General features: G+C 32.6%; 4 protein-coding genes across 9 annotated transcripts; all 4 read left to right on the plus strand.

Annotated features, from left to right (window-relative positions):
• The first annotated feature begins 5,534 nt into the window (after positions 1-5,534).
• LOC113738967 (F-box/kelch-repeat protein At3g23880-like) lies at positions 5,535-6,651 on the plus strand. The gene is made up of 3 exons (XM_027266226.2): positions 5,535-5,632; positions 5,958-6,339; positions 6,487-6,651. Exons 1-3 carry the CDS (start codon positions 5,535-5,537, stop codon positions 6,649-6,651), a joined length of 645 nt encoding a protein of 214 aa, XP_027122027.2.
• A 983-nt stretch (positions 6,652-7,634) lies between these two features.
• On the plus strand, positions 7,635-11,256 carry LOC140005278 (F-box/kelch-repeat protein At3g06240-like). 3 transcript variants are annotated; one of them, XM_072046023.1, is made up of 2 exons: positions 7,635-8,970; positions 10,695-11,256. In XM_072046023.1, exon 1 carries the CDS (start codon positions 7,799-7,801, stop codon positions 8,963-8,965), a length of 1,167 nt encoding a protein of 388 aa, XP_071902124.1. In that variant the 5' UTR covers positions 7,635-7,798; the 3' UTR covers positions 8,966-8,970; positions 10,695-11,256. The 3 variants fall into 3 exon arrangements, with proteins under 3 accessions (XP_071902124.1, XP_071902123.1, XP_071902125.1); XM_072046022.1 differs by having other exon boundaries at positions 10,743-11,256; XM_072046024.1 differs by lacking the exon at positions 10,695-11,256 and adding an exon at positions 9,645-9,678.
• A 2,686-nt stretch (positions 11,257-13,942) lies between these two features.
• On the plus strand, positions 13,943-17,429 carry LOC140005279 (F-box/kelch-repeat protein At3g06240-like). 4 transcript variants are annotated; one of them, XR_011813074.1, is made up of 3 exons: positions 13,943-15,325; positions 15,867-16,072; positions 17,164-17,429. XR_011813074.1 is itself a non-coding variant. In XM_072046028.1 (3 exons), exon 2 carries the CDS (start codon positions 14,156-14,158, stop codon positions 15,287-15,289), a length of 1,134 nt encoding a protein of 377 aa, XP_071902129.1. In that variant the 5' UTR covers positions 13,948-14,019; positions 14,154-14,155; the 3' UTR covers positions 15,290-15,325; positions 15,867-17,429. The 4 variants fall into 4 exon arrangements, 3 of the variants coding, with proteins under 3 accessions (XP_071902127.1, XP_071902128.1, XP_071902129.1); XM_072046028.1 differs by having other exon boundaries at positions 13,948-14,019; positions 14,154-15,325; positions 15,867-17,429; XM_072046026.1 differs by having other exon boundaries at positions 15,867-17,429.
• A 683-nt stretch (positions 17,430-18,112) lies between these two features.
• Positions 18,113-18,631, plus strand: LOC113738969 (F-box protein CPR1-like). The gene has a single exon (XM_027266228.1). It carries the CDS (start codon positions 18,113-18,115, stop codon positions 18,629-18,631), a length of 519 nt encoding a protein of 172 aa, XP_027122029.1.
• The last annotated feature ends 5,915 nt before the right edge of the window (positions 18,632-24,546 follow it).

The raw sequence follows: 24,546 nt of genomic DNA on the forward strand, positions 1-24,546 counted from the left end.
AGAAAGAGTTGGTAAGAGGAGGCAGTGTACTTAGTTTCATCAGTTATTGGTAGATGGTAATGGTATGACCCTGCCGTGGAAAAGGGTGAAATTTACACCATATCAGATCCCAGAATTGCTTTGTTTACTTGTTACTGCAGTGCAATTCTGGGATGGAAACATGAAGAACTTAGAGGATTTTCTGTACTCGATTTCTTTTTGGTGCTTAATTGAAGAAATTCTACTTGTTTTTCATTTTTTTTTTAAATTAAAAATAGCTGCTTTCCATTCCTTCAAACATACTACTGTTGTGTCACTGCAGGGAGCTGAATTCGCACAACAGAAGGGGAAAATTCTATTGTGTCGGGTACAGCTTTTTTTATACTTTTAAACAACGCCATTGCCCCATGCAAAATTTGGTATTTATTCGCACAACAGAAGGGTATTTATTTGTGAGGTATTTTGGTCCTATAACGATTGAATGTATGATACATGCAAAATTTGAGTTTCAAATTCAAATTTAGATTATGTGTCATGTATTTAATAATGAAAGTGTATACGTTGAAAATTAATTTGTAGTGAAGGCATGATTGATGGAGGGAGTTGGTAAAATGTTAGACATCCCTAGTCTCAAAAAGAGCACAAGTTTCTGTTTTGCAGTTTTCTTCAAATGAAAACAGACAGATGTATTTTTAATTGAATAATACTCTTCTTACAAGGCTTGATTTACTCTCTCTTATATCCTAATAGGCAAATACATTTTAATAAGGAGAAAAATAATTCTTATCTTGCCAAAAGTGAACTTAAAATGCAATGAGCCACTATTTGGGCTCTCTCTTAAAAAGCAAATGAAAACTTTGATTTTGGATGCAGTTCCCCAAATAAATCGCGAGAAAATAAAAAGCAAGAAAATAAATAGGAAAAAAAAAAGGTTTCAAAAAACAGCTTATTTGCTGAGTCCCGGGCAGCTATCAAGGTTTGGGCTTTAATATATTGACGTTGAAAAAGGATGAGAACTAACATTGTATATTTACTACAATATTGGGTGTGTTTGGATCTCTTGTTTTTGGGGCTGTTTTTGAAAAACTGTTTTTCACATTCCAAATGCTACAGTAAATGTGTATTTCCAAAACAACTCCAAAAACACCATATCCAAATATTATATCAAAAACAACTACATATGTATATTTCAATTTGTATATTATATATATAAATATATATTATATAATATAATATAAATTGAAATATACAAATTGAAAATTATATATATTATATAAATATTTATATAAATTAATATTATACATAATATTGTATATTATACATAATATAATATAATATAATATACATAATATAATATACATAATATGTAATATTGTATACATAAATGTGTAAATATTTATACATAATATATTATGTACATTATATTATAATATATACATTATTAATGTATAATATTATTATGTACATTATTGTGTATAATAATGTATAATAATGTTATGTATAATATATAATATACATAATATGTAATAATGTAATAATGTATACTATGTATAATATATTATATTATGTATATTATATTATCTATATACAATATTATGTATATTATACAAATTGAAAATTATATATTATATATTTATATATTATATATTATATGAATATTTATATAATGAAATATGCAATAAATATTACAAATTGAAATATTATATAAACGCCATATTTATAATATTGCAATATTTATAATTAATATTAATGCATGTTATGTATTTTAAATATTTATATATTTATTTATACATATTATAAATATTTTTATATATTTATATGAATATTATATATTATATAAATTATATATAATATAACATATATTATATATTATATATTATACATTTATATCAATGTACATTTATACATAATATATATATTAATGTATATTTATAATATACATTTATATTATGTATTATATATAATATAATACATTTATAATACATTTATACATTTATATTAATATACATAATATTAATTTTATACTTATACATAATATTAATACATTTGTACATTTATATTAATTATATTAATACATTTATACTTAATATTAATATATATTGATAAAATTATAATTTATACATTTATATAATATTCATTTGTAATTTATACATTTATAATAATATAGACTTATACGTTTATAAATATATTTATATTATGTATTTTATATAATATAATACATTTATATATTTTTATATAAATACATAAATATATTTATTTATAAATATTTATAAATGTATTATAAATGCATAAATGTATATTATATAAAAATTATAAATTATACATTTATATAATATTCATTTATAATTTATACATTTACAATAATATACACTTATACATTCATAAATATATTTATATTATGTATTATATATAATATAATAAATTTATAATACATTTATATATTTTTATATAAATATATAAATATATTTATTTATAAATATTTATAAATGTATTATAAATGCATAAATGTATATTTATATAAAAATATAAAAATTTTAAATTTTAAATTTTAATTTATACATTTATATAATATTCATTTATAATTTATACATTTATAATAATATACACTTATATATTTATATTATGTATTATATATAATATAATACATTTATAATATATTTATATATTTTTTAGCGAATATATGAATATATTTATTTATAAATATTTATAAACGTATTATAAATGCATAAATGTATATAAAAAAAAAATTATAAATTATAAAAATACCCAAAATTATGTTTTAAAAATACCTCTAAAATTAATCCAAAAAATATTTATAGTAAAAGTTTTTCATATAGTTTTTGAAAAACAACTCCAAAAACAACTAATCCAAACGGACTTGTATTTCAAAAATAAAATGCTACAGTGCTGTTTTTAAAAAACAACTCCATAAACAGCTAATCTGTATTTAAAAAATTAGTTTTTGAAAAATAGGCCAATCCAAATGGAGAACAATTTATATCCTGTTTGAATTGCAATTTTCTGATGTTTTTGTAAAAAATGTACTGTAATAATTTGATATATATAAGGTAAAATAGTGATTGAAAAATTTGTTCACAGAAAAACTTAGAAATTTTTTGGTGAAAAATGGCTATCCAACAAAGGAAAAAGAAGTAATCGTAGCTTTCTAACCATATGAAGTATAGTTGGATTCTATGAAGGATTCTTCTAATTTTTTTTTTATTATTGTGATCCTGATTGTATTCTTCTAATTTGTTTATTACTGTGATCCTGATTAGTTAGTTCTACATGCATTTCACTTAAATAATCTGTTTCTTTCTTGCTTTTTGTTTTATAAAATTTTTCTTGGATATAAATCAATGAAATATTTAGTTAGATGCATTTCACTTGAATAATCTATTTCTTTCTTGTTTTTATAAAATTTTTCCTGGATATAAATCAACCAAATATTTAGATATCCTTTTCTTTCTGCTAAGGAATTTATTTGTAACTATTGACCTTTCATCTTCGATGCAATATTTCTCTTTTCCATCTACCTTGTATACAAGAAAAGAGCAAGGTTTAGTGTTTTCCTTTTCTCTTGCCACATGACTTCTTAATTATCTTAAATGTTTCTTGTAAATTGTCTAAATCTAAAGCTTCTTTTGTCCGAGGCCTTCTATTTCTTTTCCTTCTTTTGCCTTCTTTTGCCATTGCACTGTTAATGTAGCATGCTGTCTCACTGACACATGGCACTCTTGGTGAATTTTTGAGCTTTCATTCTTTCCTTTTCTTTTTATAGGCAATGGTAGATAGATAGATTGGACTGCATTGCACAATGACCAATTTTGGTCTGGCCTTGGCATTCAAGTATGAGGTCCAATTATTTTTATTGGATTTTTCAATTTGTAAGCTTTTGATAGATGTAATTCAATTACAAATTATTATTATTATTATCATTATTTCAATTTATATTTATTATGATGTCAATTTGAAAGAGTATTTTTCAAATCATCGTATTTTCAAAAACAAAAAGAAATATTTAAAATTGATTTCAAGCTCTAGGTCTTGGATTGCACTCTCTCCCCCCGTACCACCAACCCATCCCTCCCCCCCGGTCTTGGACAGATGTAATCCAGTTATAATATTATTATCATTATCATTATTTGAATTTATATTTATTACGATTTGAAATATCATTTAAACTTATATTTCACAGATTAACTTGATTTTATTAAAAATCATAGAATTCTATTCATCTTTTTGAAAGTTTATATTATTTTATTTTTTTTGCTACGTAGTTAATATAACTTTTGCTATTTTAGAAGCCGTCAAAAAATGATAGAAAAATTGTCACATTTTCAAAAATTAAAAGAAATATCCAAATCTGATAGCAAGAATTTTATTATTTTAATCTACATGCTAAAAAAATATTTAAACTTTCTTAATCAAACCTTGGCTATTTTTGAACTCGGAGGAAAAGAAAAAGATATCTTCAAAGTGGGAAAATGATAAAAAAAAAAAGAAAAAAAGAAATTGGTTCCAATTTGTTATAAATGCAAAAATGAAATAGCCAACTAATAGAATATACACTTTCGAATCAATCTTATTTTAATTTATTGATATGTGAACATTTGTCTTTTATTTTGACAAAAAAAATTTTTGTTGAGCAAATGAATGCATTAATTTCTGAATGACAAAAAATATATGCATTTGTTTTTTTAAGGAATGGCAGGGTAAAATGTTTCTTGCAAATTGTCTAAATCTAAAGTTTCTCTTGTCCGAAGCCTTCTATTTGTCTTCCTTCTTTTGCCATTGCACTGTTTTTTTCTCAAATTGCCGTTGAATCACTTCGTAGCAGAAAAAAGGAAGAATTCACTGGTAAATTCAAACCAAGTACAATCCCTAAAAGGAGCTGATTCTTGGGGCAACTGCAATCACGTGCATGTGGAGGGTTTTTGTGGTTCTAACCGAAAGAAAAAACAATGCTTTGTTCAGAAAATTGGTAGAACATTAGCATCTTTTGCAGGTTCATATTCAGCTATCTGAGTGGATGAAACGGAGAAGAAGAGATTTTGCTGCCAAACCCAGCAGGTCAACACCCCTCTTCAAGCCTTTTCTTTTCCTTCTTTTGTCATTGCACTGTTTCTTTCCCAAATTATCGTTGAACCATTTCCCTCCTTTCTCTCTATCACATGGCTCTTCTGAGCACAAATTCGACACATTTATTCTCAACAAGTCCAATTCCAGCCGCCTATGCTACCAAATCCAACCAAACCCAGCAGGTCAACAACCCTCTTCAAATATGTAAAAAGTTTGAATATGACAACAGATTATAGGGCCTGCTTAGCACAGCCGATAACCTCCTAGTGTTTTCATGTTTTCGAGTGTATCATATATATTTTCAAAGTACGGACACATTGAAAAACATCACCGCCGCACATACCCGCCTACTGACACTTCCACCTCCGCCATCACCACCGCCGTCACACCATTGCCACCTCCATCTACAGATTTTGTGCTAACTAAGCATACGATCAATCCATATGTCTCTGCAAAAATTCTATCAAACCCAAATGCCGGTTGCCACGGCCGACTTAGCTTCAAATACTCCCCAAGAACTCAACATCGACATGCTCTTACGACTCCCGGCAAAATCCGTCGGCAAATGCAGGTGCGTTTCGAAGCTATGGCGCTCTCTACTTTCCGACCCACTTTTCATCAAAGCCCACCTCGCTTTCCACCTCCATCTCTATTTCCCGTACACCTCCCTCTTCCTATTTATCCCTCGTAACTTTCGCCACCACCAGTGGCAGCAGTAAACAACAACGGTTTTTGAGAAAAGCTCGCCCTTTTGGAGAATCAATTGGTTCGCTCAAAGTGTCGGTTCTTGCAACGGGTTGGTCTTACTGCAAGCTTTTGAAGGATTAAACCCCCCATCTATGTATTTGATGAACCCCACTATCAGGGAGCTTGTGAAATTTCGGTCCATTGGTTAGGGATGCTGCAGAAACCATAACTAGATATGGTTTCGGTTATGATAGTTCTAATGATGACTACAAAATCGTTACGCTGTCTTACGATTGGCGAGTTGTCGCAACAGAGAGTTATCCTGCCTTTGTTGATGTTTTTAGTTGGGGGATTGGAATGTGGTGGAGGATTGGTTGTTTTCCTTATGTTCCTAGTTCGCATTTTGGGGTGTTTCTAAACGGTTTCATACACTGGCTTGCTTATTCTAAAGTTGATAAGGAGTGTGTTATAATTGCTTTGGATACTAGCTGCAAGAAATTTAAGCAACTGTCATGGCCTGATACTGATCATACTTCTCATAAGAGTGGCCGCGAGCTTGTGGCTCTTGGTGGATGTCTAGGAATGGTTGTGGTACAATCTAGTCACCGTATGGATGTTTGGATGATGATGGAGTACGGTGTTGGAGAATTTTGGACCAAATTTATTGTTACTACACCTGAAAATGTATATGCATGGGGATCTATATGACTGCTGGGGAGTGATGATGTCATTTTGCAGATGGGTGGTAAGAACCTTGTTGTGAAGAATTTGAGAGAGAGAACTATGAGGGATATGGTAATTGCTGGCATTCAAGACAAGTTTAGAAGAGGAGTAATAGGCTTTTCCGAGAGCCTTGTGTTGCCTGTTTTCAGCAGTCAGAAATGGAGAGCGAAATTACCCTGACGATGTCTTTGAAAATTGATGCTAGTGGAGGTAAAAGCTCAGTTTTCTTTGCAAAGAAAGGTTAACGGTTGGTTTAGTCATTCTTTTGTAGAAGTTGCAATGACTGACAAAATTGTACTTGCATTAATCAAAGCATTCTAAATAGAGGAAATTGATTTAAAAGAGCCAAAACAAGTTTATAAATTGATAGAAGTCAAAAAAAAAGGAAATGAATTTATGCTTCTTGAATATGGCAATCTTGAATTAGCATTAAAAGTTCGCAGTCTGGTTTAGATCCTTAACATTTTTTTTGTAGCTAGTTTCAAGTAAGCAAAGTGGAACACTAGCACTTGCTACTTTGTGGACAAAGGGAAAAACAAAGCCAAAAAGCAGAAAAAATAGTGTTGAAGAGTTGTAGCTCTGTCTTAAATTTTCACCCGACTATGCCTGTTTCGAGATTCATCATCCTAAAGAGTCATTTACTTCATATTTCTGCATGATTTTTGATCTCCCTCCATCAATTGTTGTTTTTGCAGCTATAATTACATTAAGAGTCCGTCCTAATAGTATGCTCTCTTCTTTATCAGTTGGTGGATTTGCTAGATAAAAGCTACTGGTTTAAATTTAGTGCCATGCAATTGTACTGTTAAGGTGCATCCTTGAACCTATTTCCAAGCTGCTCTAGATTGAGTGGATTTTTTTCCCCTCACCCATGCTATTCTGTAACTTGAAAAAAGGGGTGTGAACAAGAGGAATGTTTTTGCTTTGCACAATACAGAATCATCATATTTTGAGGTTGAGTGAGTCGATGGAAATTTAACATCAAAATAACACAATGAAAAAAGTAACAGAAAAAAGAAGACAAAAGCTACAGGTTTAAATTAGTTAAAATTAGTTAATGAAAACCAAATTGTAACATTAAAATAACAGAATTAGAAAAAAAAAGGCAGAAAAGGGAATAAGAAAAAAAAGATTCCCCATTAAGTTCAAACATTTCACGGCATAGGTGATTTCCCAACTTTGAGAACAACACCAGTGCCCCTCCCCGTCTTCAGCTGCTTCCACCAATAAACCCCTACCACCTCCACCTCCACCTCCATCTGCAGATTTTATGCTTACTGAGTATACAATTCATCTATGTCTCTGAAATATTTCCATTAATACAAAAATGCCTGTGGCCATGGCTGATTCAGCTCCAGATTTCCTCCAAGAACTCATCATCAACATCTTCTCACGACTCCAGGCAAAATCCATCGGCAAATGCAGGTGCGTTTCAAAGCCATGGCGCTCTCTACTTTCTGACCCACTTTTCATCAAAGCCCACCTCAATCTCCACCTCCATCACCCCCAAAAGCACATCCTCATCTCTATTTCCCATTCTCCTTCCTCTTACAATTTATCCGTTGTAACTTTCACCACCACCAGTGGCAGCAGTAACAACGATGGCTTTTTGGAAAAGCTGACCCTTTTGCAGAACCAATTGTGCTTCGCTGAAATTGTTGGTTCTTGCAACGGGTTGGTGTTGGTGCTAACTTTTGAAGGGTCAAACACACCAACAATGTATTTGATGAACCCCACTACCAGGGAGCTTGTGAAATTTCAACCTAGCCCATTGGTTTGGGATGATGCAGAAACTAGTTATGGTTTTGGTTATGATAGTTCTAGTGATGACTATAAAATTGTTACGCTGTCTCACGATTGGCTTCTTGACAAAACAGAGAGTTATCCTGCCTTTGTTGATGTATTTAGTTGGCAGACTGGAACTTGGAGGAGGATTGGCTGTTTTCCTTATGTTCCTAGTTCGCATTCTGGTGTGTTTCTAAACGGGTCTATACACTGGCTTGCTTTGTCTAAAATTGATGGATTGTGTGTTATAATTGCTTTGGATATGAGCTGCAAGCAATTTCAGCAATTGCCATGGCCTGAGACTGATAATACTCCTCATAATGGCAGTCGTAAGCTTGTACTGCTTGGTGGATGTCTAGGAATGGTTGTGGTGCAATCTAGACAGCATGTGGATGTTTGGATGATGAAGGAGTATGGTGTTGGAGAATCTTGGACCAAATTCATTGTTACTACACCTAAAAATGCGTCTGTGTGGGGACCTATATGCCTGTTGGGGGGTGATGATGTTGTTTTGCAGATGGGTGGTAAGAACTTTGTTGTGGTGCATTATTTGAAAGAGAGAACTATGAGGGATATGGTAATTGCTGGCATTCGAGATAAGTTTAGAAGAGGAGTAATAGGCTTTTCCGAGAGCCTTGTGTCACCTATTTTCAACAGTCAGCAATGGAGAGCAACATTACCTGAGGATGACTTTCAAAATTCATGCTAGTGGAGGTAAAAGCTTACTTTTCTTTGAAGGACTATTGAGAAAGGTTAACAGTTGGTTTAGTCTTACTTTTGTAGAAGTTGCAATGACTGACAAAATTGTACTTGCTAATTTGATTAATCAAAGCATTCTAAAACGGGGAAATAGGTTTGAAAGAGCCAAAACAAGTATATAAATTGAAGAAGTGAAAAAAGAGGGAAATGAATCTGTGCTTCTTGAATGTGGCAATCTTGAACTAGCATTAAAAGTTCACAGTTTGGTTTAGATCGTGAGCATTTTTTTTAGCTAGTTTCAAGTGAACAATGCTGAACACTAGGACTTGCTACTTTGTGGACAAAGGGTAAAATAAAGGCAAAAAGCAGAACAAATAGTGTTGAAGAGTTGTAGCTCCGTCTTAAATTTTCGCCCAACTATGCCTGTTTTCAGATTCATCATTCTAAAGAGTCATTTACTTGGTATATCTGCATGATATTTTATCTCCCTCCATCAATTGTTGTCTTTGCAGCTATAATTACATTAAGGGTCCATCTTTATACCATGCCCTCTTCTTTATCAGTTGATGAAATGGCTAGATAAAATCTACTGGTTTAAATTAAGTACCATGCAATTTTACGGTTAAGGTGCATCCTTGAACCAAGTTCCGAGCTGCTCTTAGATTGAGTAGATTTTTTTCTTCACCCAGGCTATCCTAAAACTTGAGAAATGGATGTGAACAAGAGGAATGCTTTTGCTTTGTAAACACAGAATCGGCATATTTTGAGGTTGAGTATGTCAATGGAGGTTTAAAATGGTGAAATCTGTCTCTTTTAAGGTTTCTTATCTCTTTAGCCAAAGTTTTATGGTTTCTTAAGGGCATCAGATATTTCGTCTTGATAAAGTTTTGTTACCATTTTAAACACCTGCTTCTATAATTAGTCTTCGTAGTGTTTTTTGGGGTTGTAATTGATTGACAATGGGCCACAATGCCTTTGATTCAGCATGCTAGACAAATTTTTTGAATGTTTATTGTGGAACTATTAACTTTTTTTTTTTTGTGATGAAGTTTAGCCCAAATCTACCCCAGGTTGAGTAGATTTTGGCCTTCTAATGACATATTTACTTCAGGATTTTGGGGTTTGACATCCTTTGCATCTGTTTCTGTAATTCTATTTTCTTCTTTTCTTTTAGTGATTTTTTTATTACTTCTTTACTTTTTAATTGGAGCATGTGCAAGGTGAAAAATGTTGCTTGATGAAACTTTAACGTGTAGGCTGTGGTAGTTAAGTTGAAGATTAGGTAATATACTTACAAGTGGTCTGAGTAACTAATTAGATGTCATTCAGTGCTCTGACCAGTTGATATCTTTCATATACTTCTGAAATTAGCATTTTAATTGTTGATGTTTCTGAACTCTATCTTCCCATTATTCTATTTTACTTTGAGATTTTAACTGACTTTATGTGCTGAGTTTGCTGATGTGAATGCAACAGATTCATGATTCCATTTAGCTTGGTTGTGGACTGAAACTTATTTTCCCATTCTATTCCTCAGACACACAAGCTGGCATAGCATAATGACATTTCCCACCATTAAATATTTCAAGATGGAGAAACACACATGTGAATGTTATAGCCGTCTTGTTTATGGTGTTATAGATGACATGTTGCGATCTTTTGAGTGTATAGCCTTTCAAGAATTTAAAACTGCTTTTACTTCTTTAATCAGATTTATGGGTTTGTATATAACATTTCAGAAGTGAAGATGTTCAATTGCTGACTTCAACTTTGGATACTGCAATCAGGTTTCCAAGCAATTGTAGAGGTTCCATTGAAGCTGCTGCTTTAGTCTTCATGGAGATGCATAATGAAGCTGATGGAGCTACATTGCACTTGAAAGTATTATTGAACATATTTCTGTGTAGAGATTCAATAGACATATATGTGTTATAGCAGGAGCCTTGTAGAATAGGCTGTTTGATTTGGTTGTACATGTTATTTGACGAGAATATCTACTGCTAGGATGTGAATGTTTGCCTCACAATCACCCTAATAAGTGCACTGTATTCTCTTTGTTGCCAATTCTCAAACTTTATCAGCTTAAATGTGTGGATTGCCAGGCATTGGTTTTCAATTGGATGGACACTCAGGTTCTTTGAGACCTCAAACAGTGAGATGGTTATCAGGGAAGAAGAAGCAGCTTTATTTTTTCTTCTAGTAATTCAGAATTTGCAGAGCTTTTGAAAGATTAGTAGCCAATTGTTTAAGGTACTCTGTTACATTTGTTTTTGGCGTGTGGTCAATGCATGTTAATTCATATTTTCTTTCCACTGCCAATTATTGAAGTGAAATTTAGGAAAATTGGTCCCCTTAAGTTGTGCATCTCTAGTGAAACATATTCTATGAAGAAGTTAAGCTAAGACAAGACAATTGGCGCAGCTTCAATTTTGAAGAAAATCTTACATTAAATCCATCAAAGGAAAACAATAATGCTTAAGGAAAGGCTATATTCAACTTTAGAAACAGGTTTTTTTGGGACATCTATGCAACCTTAAGCCAGAAGAATGTGTGTAACATCCGTGGAATGCATCTCCTAGGTTATAAAACAACAAAGAGATGCAAGAAAATAAAAAGAAATATGAACAGTTAATTTTTTTCCCCTTTTCTTTAGCAGTCATCAATGTTGTTGAATTAAGTACCAAAGTTACATTCCTTCTCCTTAAATATTCATTAACGGTTGCTAAAAAGATTAAAAAAAAGAAGAAGAGAGAGATAGATATCTGAATCATTTGGAGACGGAACAAATATTAATCAAATGACTTTTGAGGTTATAATAAGGTGTTTGGTTAAATACCAATCCACGAACTTGATAGAAAAACTTAAACTAAATTGTTTATGCATGTCAGCGTATACATCAATGGGTCTAAATGCATACGCTAATAGTTTAGAAAAATTAATTCTAGAACTTGTATTATCGAAAGTACTTTTAGCAAAATGTTAAAATTGATGGTTAAGAATAATTCTTGTGCTTTAAAAAATAAAACATCAATTTTGAACATTTTATCAGCAATTATGAATTGAATTAAAAAGATAAATATACTTTAAAAATACAAAGTATGTATTCAAACAATATATTTAAAGGGATAATTTTAGAAATCTCCCTTGAGGTTTCTAACTATTTCACTTAGTTCCCTTGATATTTTTAAAATTACATTTACTTCTCTTGATTTGACGCTTTGGTAACCAAAACTTAAAATAGTGTCAAAATTTTAATGAATATTCTAAAATGTCCTTATCTTATAAAGTTTAATTTGTTCATCTAAACAATTATAAATTAATTTGGCACAATTATATTAAAAAAGAGTGTCAAGTTTTTCATGCCAATATTTGTTATTTGATAATCAACTATAACAATAAATCTTTTGTTACAATAGGCCATTTTTCATAGGGTTAAATGCAAAAAACTCCCACAAACTATATACCCATTTGCAGTTTACCCCTTAAACTATAATAGGTATTTTGTTCTCTTGAATGATATGTTTGGACAACACTATCCCTATTATCTTAAATCCTTTCTTTTTTTTTTTCTCTATTAGTTTTTTTCATTTTTTTTCCTTTTATTTTCTTTTTGTTCTCCTTCTCTCGTGGAACTAACCAACATCTCTCTCCGATGTGAAAAGACTTACATAAAAAATTTTAATATTTTTTAAACTACTTTTTCAATTTGTTTATTTGTTAAATTCTTTCTTAATAATTTGTCATAAACTCTTTGTTATTACAAAATATATGTAGCTTATATTGTAAAGTATATTAATCTAGTAATTCAACAATTTAAGTACCTATAAACTAATTAAGAGTTCACAGTTATTCAACTACTTATAATAAAAGTAACATATTATATATCACATAAAAAAGAAAAGTTAGCAATTGCTTTTTGTAGTGAAATAAAAAATAAGAATAAACAACAATAGTAGTTCATTTTTTTTTTGTTATTGATACTACTAATAATTGATTTATCAATTTCTCTATTTTGTTATTATATATTTGAAAAGTTCAATTTCTTAAATGACATTGACTTCAACACTTGGAAAAAAAATCTTGTATTCCATAGATTTTTTTTTAATAAAATATTGACATACGAAATTAAGAAATAAAAAATTTTGACTAATCTAATCTACTTATTTAAATAATGTTTAGAGAAAAAAAGGAAGAATTTAAAAAGAAAATGATAGGGAAAAAAGAAAAATAACAATGCTTAAAATAAAAGGGGTAGATTTGTCCAAACATATCATTCAAGGGGGCAAAATGTCTATTATTATAGTTTAGGGGGTAAACTACAACTCGGTATATAGTTTATGGGATTTTTTGCATTTAACCCTTTTTCATATTGCTTTATTGGAGATATATATTCTTTTTAAGATAGAGAAGAAATTGTTATCTTGTTTTTCTTAAAGTTTTTGGACTATTTTTTTTAATAAAAATTTATGGACTAACTTACTGATGGAACTATCATAGTTTGATAATGATTTTGGGCCATTTTATTTTTAATTTTTGTTGATTTATTCTTGATTTTGATACAAAGAAAGAGTTATAAAAAATTGGATGATATTAAAAGTTATTAAGAAAATATTCCTAGTTTAACATTTGATCAAGGGAGATATTACGGATAACATTGATAGTTGTTCTATACTTCTAATAGAATATAAGAGAAATGAATAAAAAGAAAAAAAGAAAAAAAATTATAAAATCCATCCTTTGTATAAACATGGTAACAAGGGAATTTTATTAAAATATTAAGGTTAATATTAAAGATCAAACATTGTCATCTTAAATGGGTAAGGGAGTTAGGTGTAATGTTTGAAATTATAGGAGAGCTAAGTGAAATCATGAGAAACCTTAGGGAGTTTTCTAAAATTATCCCATATTTAATACTTAATTTTCCTAGAAAAAAAAAGCAAGAAAGGGAATAGGAAAAAAAAATAATTCCCTAATAAAGATCAAACATTTCACTGCTAGCTTTGGTGCTTTCCCAACTTCGAGAAAGACGCCGCTGCTCCTCACCGTCTACGCCTCCTTCCACCGGTAAACCCCTACCACCTCCACCATCACCTCCACCTCCACCTCCACCTCCACCTCCACCTCCACCTCCATCTGCAGATTTTATGCTTACTAAGTATACAATTAATCCATGTCCTTGAAATTTTTCCATCAAACAGAAATGCCGGTTGCCACGGCCGACTCAGCTCCAGATATCCCCCAAGAACTCATCATCGATATTCTCTTACGACTCCCGACAAAATCCGTCGGCAAATGCAGGTGCGTTTCGAAGCCATGGCGCTGTCTACTTTCCGACCCACTTTTCATCAAAGCCCACCTCAGTCTCCACCTCCATCACTCCCAAAAGCACATCCTCATCTCCATTTCCCGTTCTCCTCCCTCTTCCAATTTATCCGTTGTAACTTTCACCACCACCAGTGGCAGCAGTAACAACGACGGCTTTTTGGAAAAGCTGACCCTTTTGCAGAACCAATTGATCTTCGCTCAAATTGTCGGTTCTTGCAACGGGTTAGTCTTGGTGCTAACGTTTGAAGGATCAGACACACCAACTATGTATTTGATGAACCCCACTACCAGGGAGCTTGTGAAATTTCAACACAGCCCATTGGTTTGGGATGACGCAGACACTAGTTATGGTTTCGGTTATGATAGTTCTAGTGATGATTATAAAATTGTTATGCTGTCTCACGATTGGCTTGCTGACAAAACAGAGGGTTATCCTGCCTTTGTTGATGTATTTAGTTGGAGGACTGGAACTTGGAGGAGGATTGGTTGTTTTCCTTATGTTCCTAGTTCGCATTCTGGGGTGTTTCTAAACGGATCTATACACTGGCTTGCTTTGTCTAAAGTTGATGGATTGTGTGTTATAATTGCTTTGGATATGAGCTGCGAGCAATTTAAGCAATTGCCATGGCCTGAGACTGATAATACTCCTCGTAAGCGCAGCCGTAAGCTTGTAGTGCTTGGTGGATGTCTAGGAATGGTTGCCGTGCAATCTAGACATCACATGGATGTTTGGATGATGAAGGAGTATGGTGTTAGAGAATCTTGGACCAAATTTAGTGTTACTATACCAAAAAAGGCGTCTGTGTGGGGACCTATATGCCTGTTGGGGGTTGATGATGTTGTTTTGGAGATGGCTGGGAAGAACTTTGTTGTGCATAATTTGAAAGAGAGAACTATGAGGGATATGGTAATTGCTGGCATTCAAGATAAGTTTAGAAGAGGAGTAATGGGCTTTTGTGAGAGTCTTGTGTCACCTACTTTCTACAGTCAGAAATGGAGAGCAACGTAACCCCGTGGACGACTTTGAAAATTCATGCTAGTGGAGGTAAAAGCTTACTTTTTTTTTGCAGGACTACTGAGAAAAGTTAACAGTTGGTTTCGTTGTACTTTTGTAGAAGTGGCAATGACTAACAAAATTGTACTTGCTAATTTGATTAGTCAAAGCATTCAAAAAAAGGGAAACTGATTTAAAAGAGCCAAAACAAGTTTATGCATTGATCAAAAAAAGAAGAAATGAATTTATGCTTCTTGAATTGGGCGATGTTGAATTAGCATTAAAAGTTCATAGTCTGGTTTAGATCATGTGCATTTTTTTATTGCTAATTTCACGTGAGCAAAGCTGAACACTAGCACTTGCTACTTTGCGGACAGAGGGAAAAACAAAGCCAAAAATCTGAAAAAATGGTGTTAAAGTGTCTCTGTCTTAAATTTTTACCCCTCCTATGCCTGTTTCCAGATTCATCATTCTAAAGAGTCATTTACTTCGTATTTCTGCATGGTTTTTGATCTCCCTCCATCAATTGTTGTTTTTGCAGCTATAAATACATTAATAATCCATCCTAATAGTATGCTCTCTTCTTTATCAGTTGGTGGATTTGCTAGATAAAAGCTACTGGTTTAAATTTAGTACCATGCAATTGTACTGTTAAGGTGCATGACCAAGTTCCAAGCTGCTCTTAGATTGAATGGAGCTTTTTCTTAACCTGTGCTATCCTGTAACTTGTGAGAAGGATGCGAACAGCAGGGATGTTTTTGCTTTGCACAATACAAAATCAGCATATTTTGAGGTCGAGTAAGTTAATGGAAAATTAACATGGTGACATCTGCTCTTTTAAGGTTTCTTATCTCTAGGCAAAGTTTAAAGGTTTCCTAAGAGTATCAGATATTTTATCTTGATCAAGTTTTGTTACTGTAGTGCATCTGCTTCTATATTTTGACTTCTTTGTGTTTTTTGGTGTTGTAATTCAGTGAGAATGAGCCACAATCCTTTGATTCAGCATGCAAGGCAATTTTTTTTTGAATGTTAATTGTGGAACTATTAACTTATTCTTTGTGATGAAGTTTAGCCCAAATCTACCCCTGGTTGTGTAGATTTTGGCCTTTTAATAACATATTTACTTCAGGATTTATATCCTTTGCATCTGTTTCTGTAATTCTATTTTCTTCTTTCCTTATAGTGATTTTTTCAATTATTTCTTTACTATTTAATTGGAGCATGTGCAAGGTGAAAGATGTTGCTAGATGAAACTTTAACATGTGGGCTATGGTAGTTGGGTTGAAGATTAGTCAATAAACTTGCAAGTGGTCCGAGTAACTAATTCAACGTCATTCACTAGTCTGACCAGATGATATACTTCTGAAATTTGTATTCACTAGTCTGACCAGTTGATGTTTCTGAACTCTATCTTTCCGTTATTCTGTTTTACTTTGAGATTTTAACTGACTTTATATACTGAGTTTGGAGATGTGCATGCAGCAGATTCATGATTCCAATTAGTTCGATTGTGGAATGCAACGTATTTTCCCATTGTATTCCTTGGACACTCACACTAGCATGGTGTAATGGCATTCTCACTATCAAATATCTCAAAAATAGAGAAACACACGTGAATGTTATAGCCCTCTTGTTTATGGTGTTATAGATGACATGTTGCAACCTTTCAAGAACTAAAAATTGCTTTTACTAGATTAGTAAGATTTATTGGTTTGTACATGTAACATTTCAGAAGTGAAGATGTTTAATATCTGACTCCCAACTATGGATGGTGCATAGATTGCAAAGTAATGTCTTACTAGATTACTTAGATTTATAGGTTTTATAATTAACAATTTTAGAAGTGAAGATGTTCAATCCCTGACTTCAACTTTGGATGGTGCAATCAGATTACAGAGTAATTATAGAGATTGATTACAAAGCAATTGTAGAGGTTTCTTTGATGCTGCTGCTTTTGTCTTATGGAGATTTGGTATGGAGTTGATGGAGCTACAAAGCACTTGGTAACTATTATTGAACATATCTTTGTGTGGCGATTCACTGTGCATATCACCCATATGTGTTACAGGAGGAGCCTGGTAGAATAGGCTGTTTGATTTGGTTGTACATGTTATTTGGCTGTTAGTATATGAATGTTTGCCTCACAATTGCCCTATTAAGTGCACTTTATTCTCTTTGGTGATAAAAGAATGCCAATCCTCAAACCTTACCAGTCTTTGATGTATGAACTGTGCTGGTCGTTAGTCTTCAATGTGGATGGTCACTCAGGTTCTTTAAGACCTCAAACAGAGTGCAGTGGTTATGAGGGAAACAAATAAAAAGAAGAAAAAGGAAAAAGCAGTTAAAACATTCGGTAGAAAGCTCTTCCAAATTTCCATGGCACATTACAGTCCAACAAAACAATTAGTGGTTAACCTACTACAAGTTTCTATTGCATTTCCTTTATTTATATTTTCTTTTCCTAAGTTTTTGTTAGTAGAAATCTTAGTGAAATAAAAATGATTAGCTTTATTTTTTTCTTCTAGCAATTCAGAATTTGTAGAGCTTTTGGAATATCAGTCAGTACCCATTTGTTCTTCAAGGTACTTGCTACGTTTGTTTTTTGGTGTGTGGTCTGTAGTGTACAACCTAATCCATTCATACTTTTTCCTACTGCCAATCATTCAAATGAAATTTAAGAAAATTGTTTCCCTTAAGATGTGCATCTCTGGTGAAACAAATTTTATAAAGAAGTATATGCAAGACAAGACAATTGACACAGCTTCTATTTTGAAGAAAATCCTGCATTAAATCCATCAAAGGAAAACAACTAAATAAATGAGTGTTTATGATTAACCCATGTCGCTAAAAGAAGTCCATCATTCCCCAATGCCAATGGCCACGAGGCTGTTACCAGTGAACGCTTTGGTCCGCGAGGCTGTTAGAACTGGGGTTGCCTTGGGATATGACAGCTCTAATGATGACCACAAAATCATTATCCTATCGTGTTATGCGAAACCTAATCTTAATGATACTTTGGTTGATGTTTTTAGTTTGAGGAATGTAACTTGGAAGAGAATTAATCATTTTCCTTATCATCTTGATTTTCATTACGGGGTGTTTCTGCACGGTGCTATACATTGGTTTGTGTATTCAGATGCTTCGCTGATAGCTTTTGATTTGAGTTGCGATAAATTTAAGCCAATGCCAATGCCAGGTATTTCTGCCCCTATTAAGCTTTTAGATTTTGGTGGATGTCTAGCAATGTTTGCGCAACAAAAACGGTCTAATTATCAGATCGATCAGGTGGATATTTGGATGATGAAAGAGTATGGTGTGGCAGAATCTTGGGATGAAAATAAGTCTTATTACACCTAATAAACCTATTTGTCTATTGAGAAATGATAATGTTGTTTTTGTCGCTGAGGAACAGAAATTCTTGGGAGATAATAATGCTATTTTTGTGGTGAAGCAAAAAAAAGTTAGTTTTGCACAACTTGATAGAGAAAACTACGAGGGATATGGTGGTTGCTGGCATTGGTGATCACTTGCAACATGTTATGGGCTTTTCTGAGAGCCTTGTGTCGCCTCTTTACTACAGTCAAAATTGGAGAGCAACATAAACTTGAGGATTGACAGGAAATCAATGCTGAGGAAGGTATAAGCTTACAAGTTTATTGAATTATGTAACATAATTTTATTTATTTTGTCATCAAATCTTAGTTATCACATGAATATCTATATTGTTATCTGATATCCAGCTTGCGAAAAATTGCATATTGGCTGTCTTATACTTTGTAGGCTTTGCAATGATTGACTGATTTGTACAAGATATTTTGCAATACTTGCTGATTTTGTTGAACCACAGCATTCTGAACAGGGGGAATTCATTTAATAGAACCAAAATAAGTTCGTCAATCAATTGAAATTGAAAGAATTGGGAATGAAATTGTGCTTCTTGAATGGGAAAATATTGTTGCATAGTGTTTGAAGTGAGGTGGTTGTTTTCTTTTTGTGGCTACTGTCAATTAAGCAAAGCTGAATGCCAATGCTTGTTGGTTTTCTGACAAAGGGAAAAAGAAAGTTAAAAGACCTATAGATAGTTTTGAAAATTTGTTGCTCTCTTGCATATTAACTTTGATCATGCCTTTTTCCAGATTCATTGTTCAAAAAAGTTATTTTTGGTATTTTTAGCATACTTTTTGGTTTTTGTCCGTCTCTTGCTTTTTGTTTCCCCCGTTCCCCTCTTCCAACTATGGTTGCAGGTAGGAAAAGTTTTAGTAGTTTGGCCTCTTCTATTATTGGTTAATGGATTTTTTAGATAAAAGCTCTCAGTCCAAATAAACTGTGTTGGTGCTTCATTCCTAGCTGAGAACATAGTTTCTAGGATTGTGTAAATAGCTGATTCAGGACAATGTTGCTTGCTGGAGGATGGTCCCAAGGTCTCAAGCAAATTGGCTTCTCTTGTTTGGAACTTCAATCCAAACATCTTATGTGCTGAGTAATTTGTGTTGTGGTAGTTATAGTTATACTAGATACTGATTGGCTGTTCCAGTGTTTTGTTACTGGTGAATATTTCTTGCAATAACAAGAAAACTTAAATTTACTTATTTTTTTTGTTAGCACCATTCTACCCTGCAATTGTACTGGTAAGGTGCATCTAGGGATGGCAAGCCCGCGGGGGGCTCTCGGGGCGGGGGGTGGGGCGGGGGCGGGGGGGAATTTTTTCCCCCCGCTTAGAAACGGGGCGGGGGAGTATACCCCCGCCCCATCCCCCGCCCCGCCACCCGCAAAACAAAAAAAAAAATATAAATATATATAATTATATATAATATGTAAGTTAATTAGTTAGAAACTTATGATAATGATATTATTAGTTAGATGTATTATATAATGTATGTTAGTTTATGTAATATAATTGATACATGTCTACTAATATTATGAATAATTATACATGTCTACTAATAGAATTTATTAATTAGTTATACTAAATTTACTAATACATTTATACTAAATTTCTAATTACACTTAATAGAATAACACTTTTTTCTCAAAAAAAAGCACAAACACAATAATGAATTAGTGATTGCATTTGTACTAAAAGTGAAAACTTGACTATTTTAGTTATATTTATTTCATCATATTAGATTGTATTCAAATAACTTCTGTTTGATTGTTTTTATGAGTTTCAATTGTAAAATTACAATGAATAATAATTTGGTGATGTGTTGATATTTTAGTACTTGATTATTTATTAAAATTTAATTATAATAAAATTATATAATAAAATTATATTAACCCCGCGGGGGAAGCGGGGCAAGGGCGGGGCGGGGCGGGGGGAGCGGGAGGCGGGGGACGGGGCGGGGGACGGGGGGAACTAATAGGCAACGGGGCGGGGGACGGGGGAGGGGTCCCCCGCCCCAACCCCGCCCCGTTGCCATCCCTAGGTGCATCCTTGGACCCAGGTGCTGTAAATTGAGTGGATTCTTTTTTTCGTCCATGTCATCATATCCCATGGCAAAAGATCTGAATCTCTTTACCTTGCATACCAGAAAATCAGCTCACTGAGGTTGAATAACTCAATAGAAGCTAGACTCGATGCTTGGATTTGAACTGATTTTATGATGCCGAGTCCATTGATGTGCACGCAACTGATTCATGATTGTTTACCGAAACTTAGAATTTTGCCATGCTATTGCTTAGACGTTTACACTTTTATAGTGGCATTTCTCACATTAAATACTTCAAGATAGGGAAACATGCATTTAGATGTTTTAGCTCTCTTCTTTGTGGTGTTAAACATGACATCATGTAATCTTTTTAGGGTAACTTCCAAAGAATTTATGCGTGCATGGCAATTTCTTTTGCTTCTTTCCTCAGATCAATAGGTTCCTTGATAAAATTTGAGATGTGAAGATGTTTAGCATTTGCTGACTTCAACCTTGGATAGGATTATTAGATAAGAAAACACAGTAGGGATTGCTTTGGTGCTGCTGCTGCTCAAGCATATCTTATTGTGATACATTATGAAGTAAATAGAGCTACGAAGCGCTTGAATGTATTCATGAACATATCCTTCTGACCATATATATATATGACAGAACAATTAGATGTGAGCGAGAGAGATGTTTTGTCTTCCATTATACAAAATCTGCACACTCTCAAGCCTAATAGGCTGCTTGACAAATTTTCAGATGTTAGAATGTGCAGCAGCATTTGCTGACTTCAATTTTAGATGGTAAGGGTCTAAGGAACTGAGGGATGGGTCATAGTGTTGTTTGGTTGAGATCAAGGATCTTCTTCAATGAGAATAATGTGCTGACATCAAATTCTATTCCAAGAAAGGTAGGTGTAGTGTTTGATACTTTAGAGGAGCCGAGTGAATTGTTGAAGGTTAGGACTAGAAATGTAGTTGCGATCTTGTTCCGTGGAAGTTGGAGTTCAACCTCAAGCCTATTCTTGCTGAAGCCTGAAGTACGATGTACCAAGTGGATTGAGCTCGCAATTTATACTTTTTCTCTTTTTTTTTTTTTTGAGATCAAGTTCAAAAATTGTGTTTGGCTATTAAAATTTATTCAAATATTATTTTGATTATTTATAAATATAGTTTTTAATCACTTTTTTTAAATTTTTTTTGTTTCATATATATCACATCATAAAAGTGTTATGGTAAATTATTCTAAATATATGTGCTCGCAACATATATGCGGAGTCTGAAAGTTCAGACTTAATTGAAGTGAAACCATATCCCCAAAAAAATTAAAAATAAATCTTTTTGAATCTTGAAAATGGTTCAGCATCAGAGTTCTTCAATGCCAAAAAAAAAAACATGCGAGTTTTCCCCTCTTTTTTTTTGTTTTTTTGCTATACTCAATGCAAAACTCGTGTTAAATTAAAATGCGTTACGTGCTAGTTTATAGTTAGCATTCTTTTCCATATTTACTACCATAACGAGAAGATTACAGGCATAGATAAGCAAGTGGACGCCAATGATTCGATGAAAACCCTACGCATTTTATTGATCCTAAATACCATTTTATGTAAAAAATGTAGATGGCCATGATGATGTAGACGACACATGAATTCAGGAAGAAATAAAGGAAGGAAAAATTGAAGGAAAAGCACGGTCCAATTCTGCAGTAAATTTGTCAACTAAACAGGTGATTGAATTAAAGTAAGGAATGGAAAAGCAAGAACTCAATTTATATATTTTTAAAACTTATAAAATTATAAAATAATTATGACTGATATCAGAGGATTTTTTAGGATGGTTTAACCGATCCGATCAGCTAACCTCAAACTAGTTTAATCGAGTCGCTATTTCGTTCGGGTTTAACAACCTTGTTAAATAGGTGATTGAACTGAAGTAAGAAATGGAAAAGCAAGAAGCTATAAAGAAGTTTTTAAGTGCGAGGGAGGAGTAGAGGAGGCATTAGCAAAAGCAGAAAAGACCCTGCACCGGAGAAAGTCCTTCAATTAGTAGATTTGCTTGACAGAAGCCACTAGTTCAAAGTTAACAAGGGTAAAAAGAGAAAAAGTTTGAAATGAACAGCCATTTCAAGCCACGCTCATGTGGATCAATTGGACCTTGCAATTCTTTTGTAACCCAAAAACACAGATGTCAATACTTACACATTATGTACAATATCATTTGATCACAATATATTTCAGACAACACATAGCTAGGAGGCTAGCAAAGTATACATTGTGTAGCAATTAATTTGCATTCTTGGAAAAAAGATCAGCCACCATCTTGCAGTCTCTCTGTCTAAACTCCAAGTAGCATGAAGTTTTTTTTCTACCAACAATCTCTTCATCTGTTGGTAACTCCAAGATTTTTAAGTCTTGGGATGGTGGGAGGTTAAAAGTTCAACCCTTGCCGAATTCTTGACCTCTCACTAAATTTGCCACTTAATTGTGATTGTCAACTTTGAGTGGGTTCCTTCGACGGGGTTTCCCGTCGACTCCCTCATTCCTTAGATTAGGCTAGAGTAGGGTATACAACTCTTATCATTGCGACAAAAAAAAAATGTAGTTCTTCTTCTCACTAACTGTTGGGAAATGCAAAAAGTTCCCTAGAGTCCATATTTAGTGACCATGCCCTGTCTAATGTCTATATAAATTATTCTTTTGTTTTTTGTATTTTTCTTCACAACTTCCTACCACTTAACTATTACATACAGAAGATTTAAATAAAGGTCAATGAGGCTCCAGTTTAATGACAAAATAACAAAAGTTCAGCCTTCAAAAACTAATTACCTGGAGTTTTTAATTCAGGCTCGACTCATAATTAATTCAAATATAATATATTTAATACAAAGTTCGACAAATTTTATTAAACATAAAACTCAACAGGGTTTTTCCAGGTAAGGCTAGTCCACTCCATTAACAATTCTATTAAAGTAATATTGAGTTGCATGCCTGTAGTTGCTTCCCAGAGGAAATGGGCCAGGGAAGGTTATAGGTAGAGGTGGCAAATCAACCCACTTAACTAAATTTATCCATACCCGTCCATGAATAGATGGGTATGGGTATCTTAAAATTTTGTATATGGGTATAAATGGGTTACCCAATAATACCCATTTAATAAATGAGTATTATTAGCTAACCCATCAAACCCAATTAACCCATTTAGAATTCTCTTCCACCCAAGTCTCTTCTTTTCCCTCCACCTTTTTTTTTAAAAAATTTTTCATTTTGTCATGATGTTAACTACTTTTGTTTTATTATTATTATTATTATTATTATTATTATTATTATTATTATTTGTTGGTTTTATCTTATTATTTTATTTTCTCTTAGTTTGTTAACTTGCTCATTTTTTAGCATTACCAATTTATGATAAATTTTAGCATATTTTCTTATCTTTATAAAATGAAATTTTAAATTTATATATGAAAAAAATGTTAGGGGTTCAAAAATTTTGTATTAAGTTTTTATATTAATTTTTATAGTACTTAGTTCAAATTTTTATATTATTATTATTCAATTATTAAATAATAGGTAATTTTGTGACATAGAGTATAATTTTGTGACACGCGAACATTATAAGTAAATATTTAAAACTAATGATGGGTACAAAGAATGATATAAATTGATAACTTAGTTTGCAAAAATGAATTAAATGAGTGTGCAAAAAGTTAAAATAAATGGGTTATAAATGGGTAATTGGGTTACCCAATTCATTTTTTGACTTACCCATTTATATCCATCTAATTAAATGGGTATAAATGAGTTGACTCACTTATACTCATTACCCATTTTACCCAATCCAAACCCGCCCAAGTCACCCA

Source organism: Coffea arabica, chromosome 4c (genome assembly GCF_036785885.1).
Source record: "Coffea arabica cultivar ET-39 chromosome 4c, Coffea Arabica ET-39 HiFi, whole genome shotgun sequence".
Classification (NCBI taxonomy): Eukaryota; Viridiplantae; Streptophyta; class Magnoliopsida; order Gentianales; family Rubiaceae; genus Coffea; species Coffea arabica.

What these genes read in the sequence shown, in the direction of transcription:
- LOC113738969 (XM_027266228.1), top strand. Translation starts at nt 18,113, where the DNA reads ATGTCGCTAAAAGAAGTCCATCATTCCCCAATGCCAATGGCCACGAGG.
- LOC140005278 (XM_072046023.1), top strand. Translation starts at nt 7,799, where the DNA reads ATGCCTGTGGCCATGGCTGATTCAGCTCCAGATTTCCTCCAAGAACTC.
- LOC113738967 (XM_027266226.2), top strand. Translation starts at nt 5,535, where the DNA reads ATGCCGGTTGCCACGGCCGACTTAGCTTCAAATACTCCCCAAGAACTC. An exon ending in AAATCCGTCGGCAAATGCAG is followed by an intron (nt 5,633 to 5,957) that starts GTGCGTTTCGAA and finishes TCCATTGGTTAG; the next exon opens with GGATGCTGCAGAAACCATAA. An exon ending in GATGTCTAGGAATGGTTGTG is followed by an intron (nt 6,340 to 6,486) that starts GTACAATCTAGT and finishes GTCATTTTGCAG; the next exon opens with ATGGGTGGTAAGAACCTTGT.
- LOC140005279 (XM_072046026.1), top strand. Translation starts at nt 14,126, where the DNA reads ATGTCCTTGAAATTTTTCCATCAAACAGAAATGCCGGTTGCCACGGCC.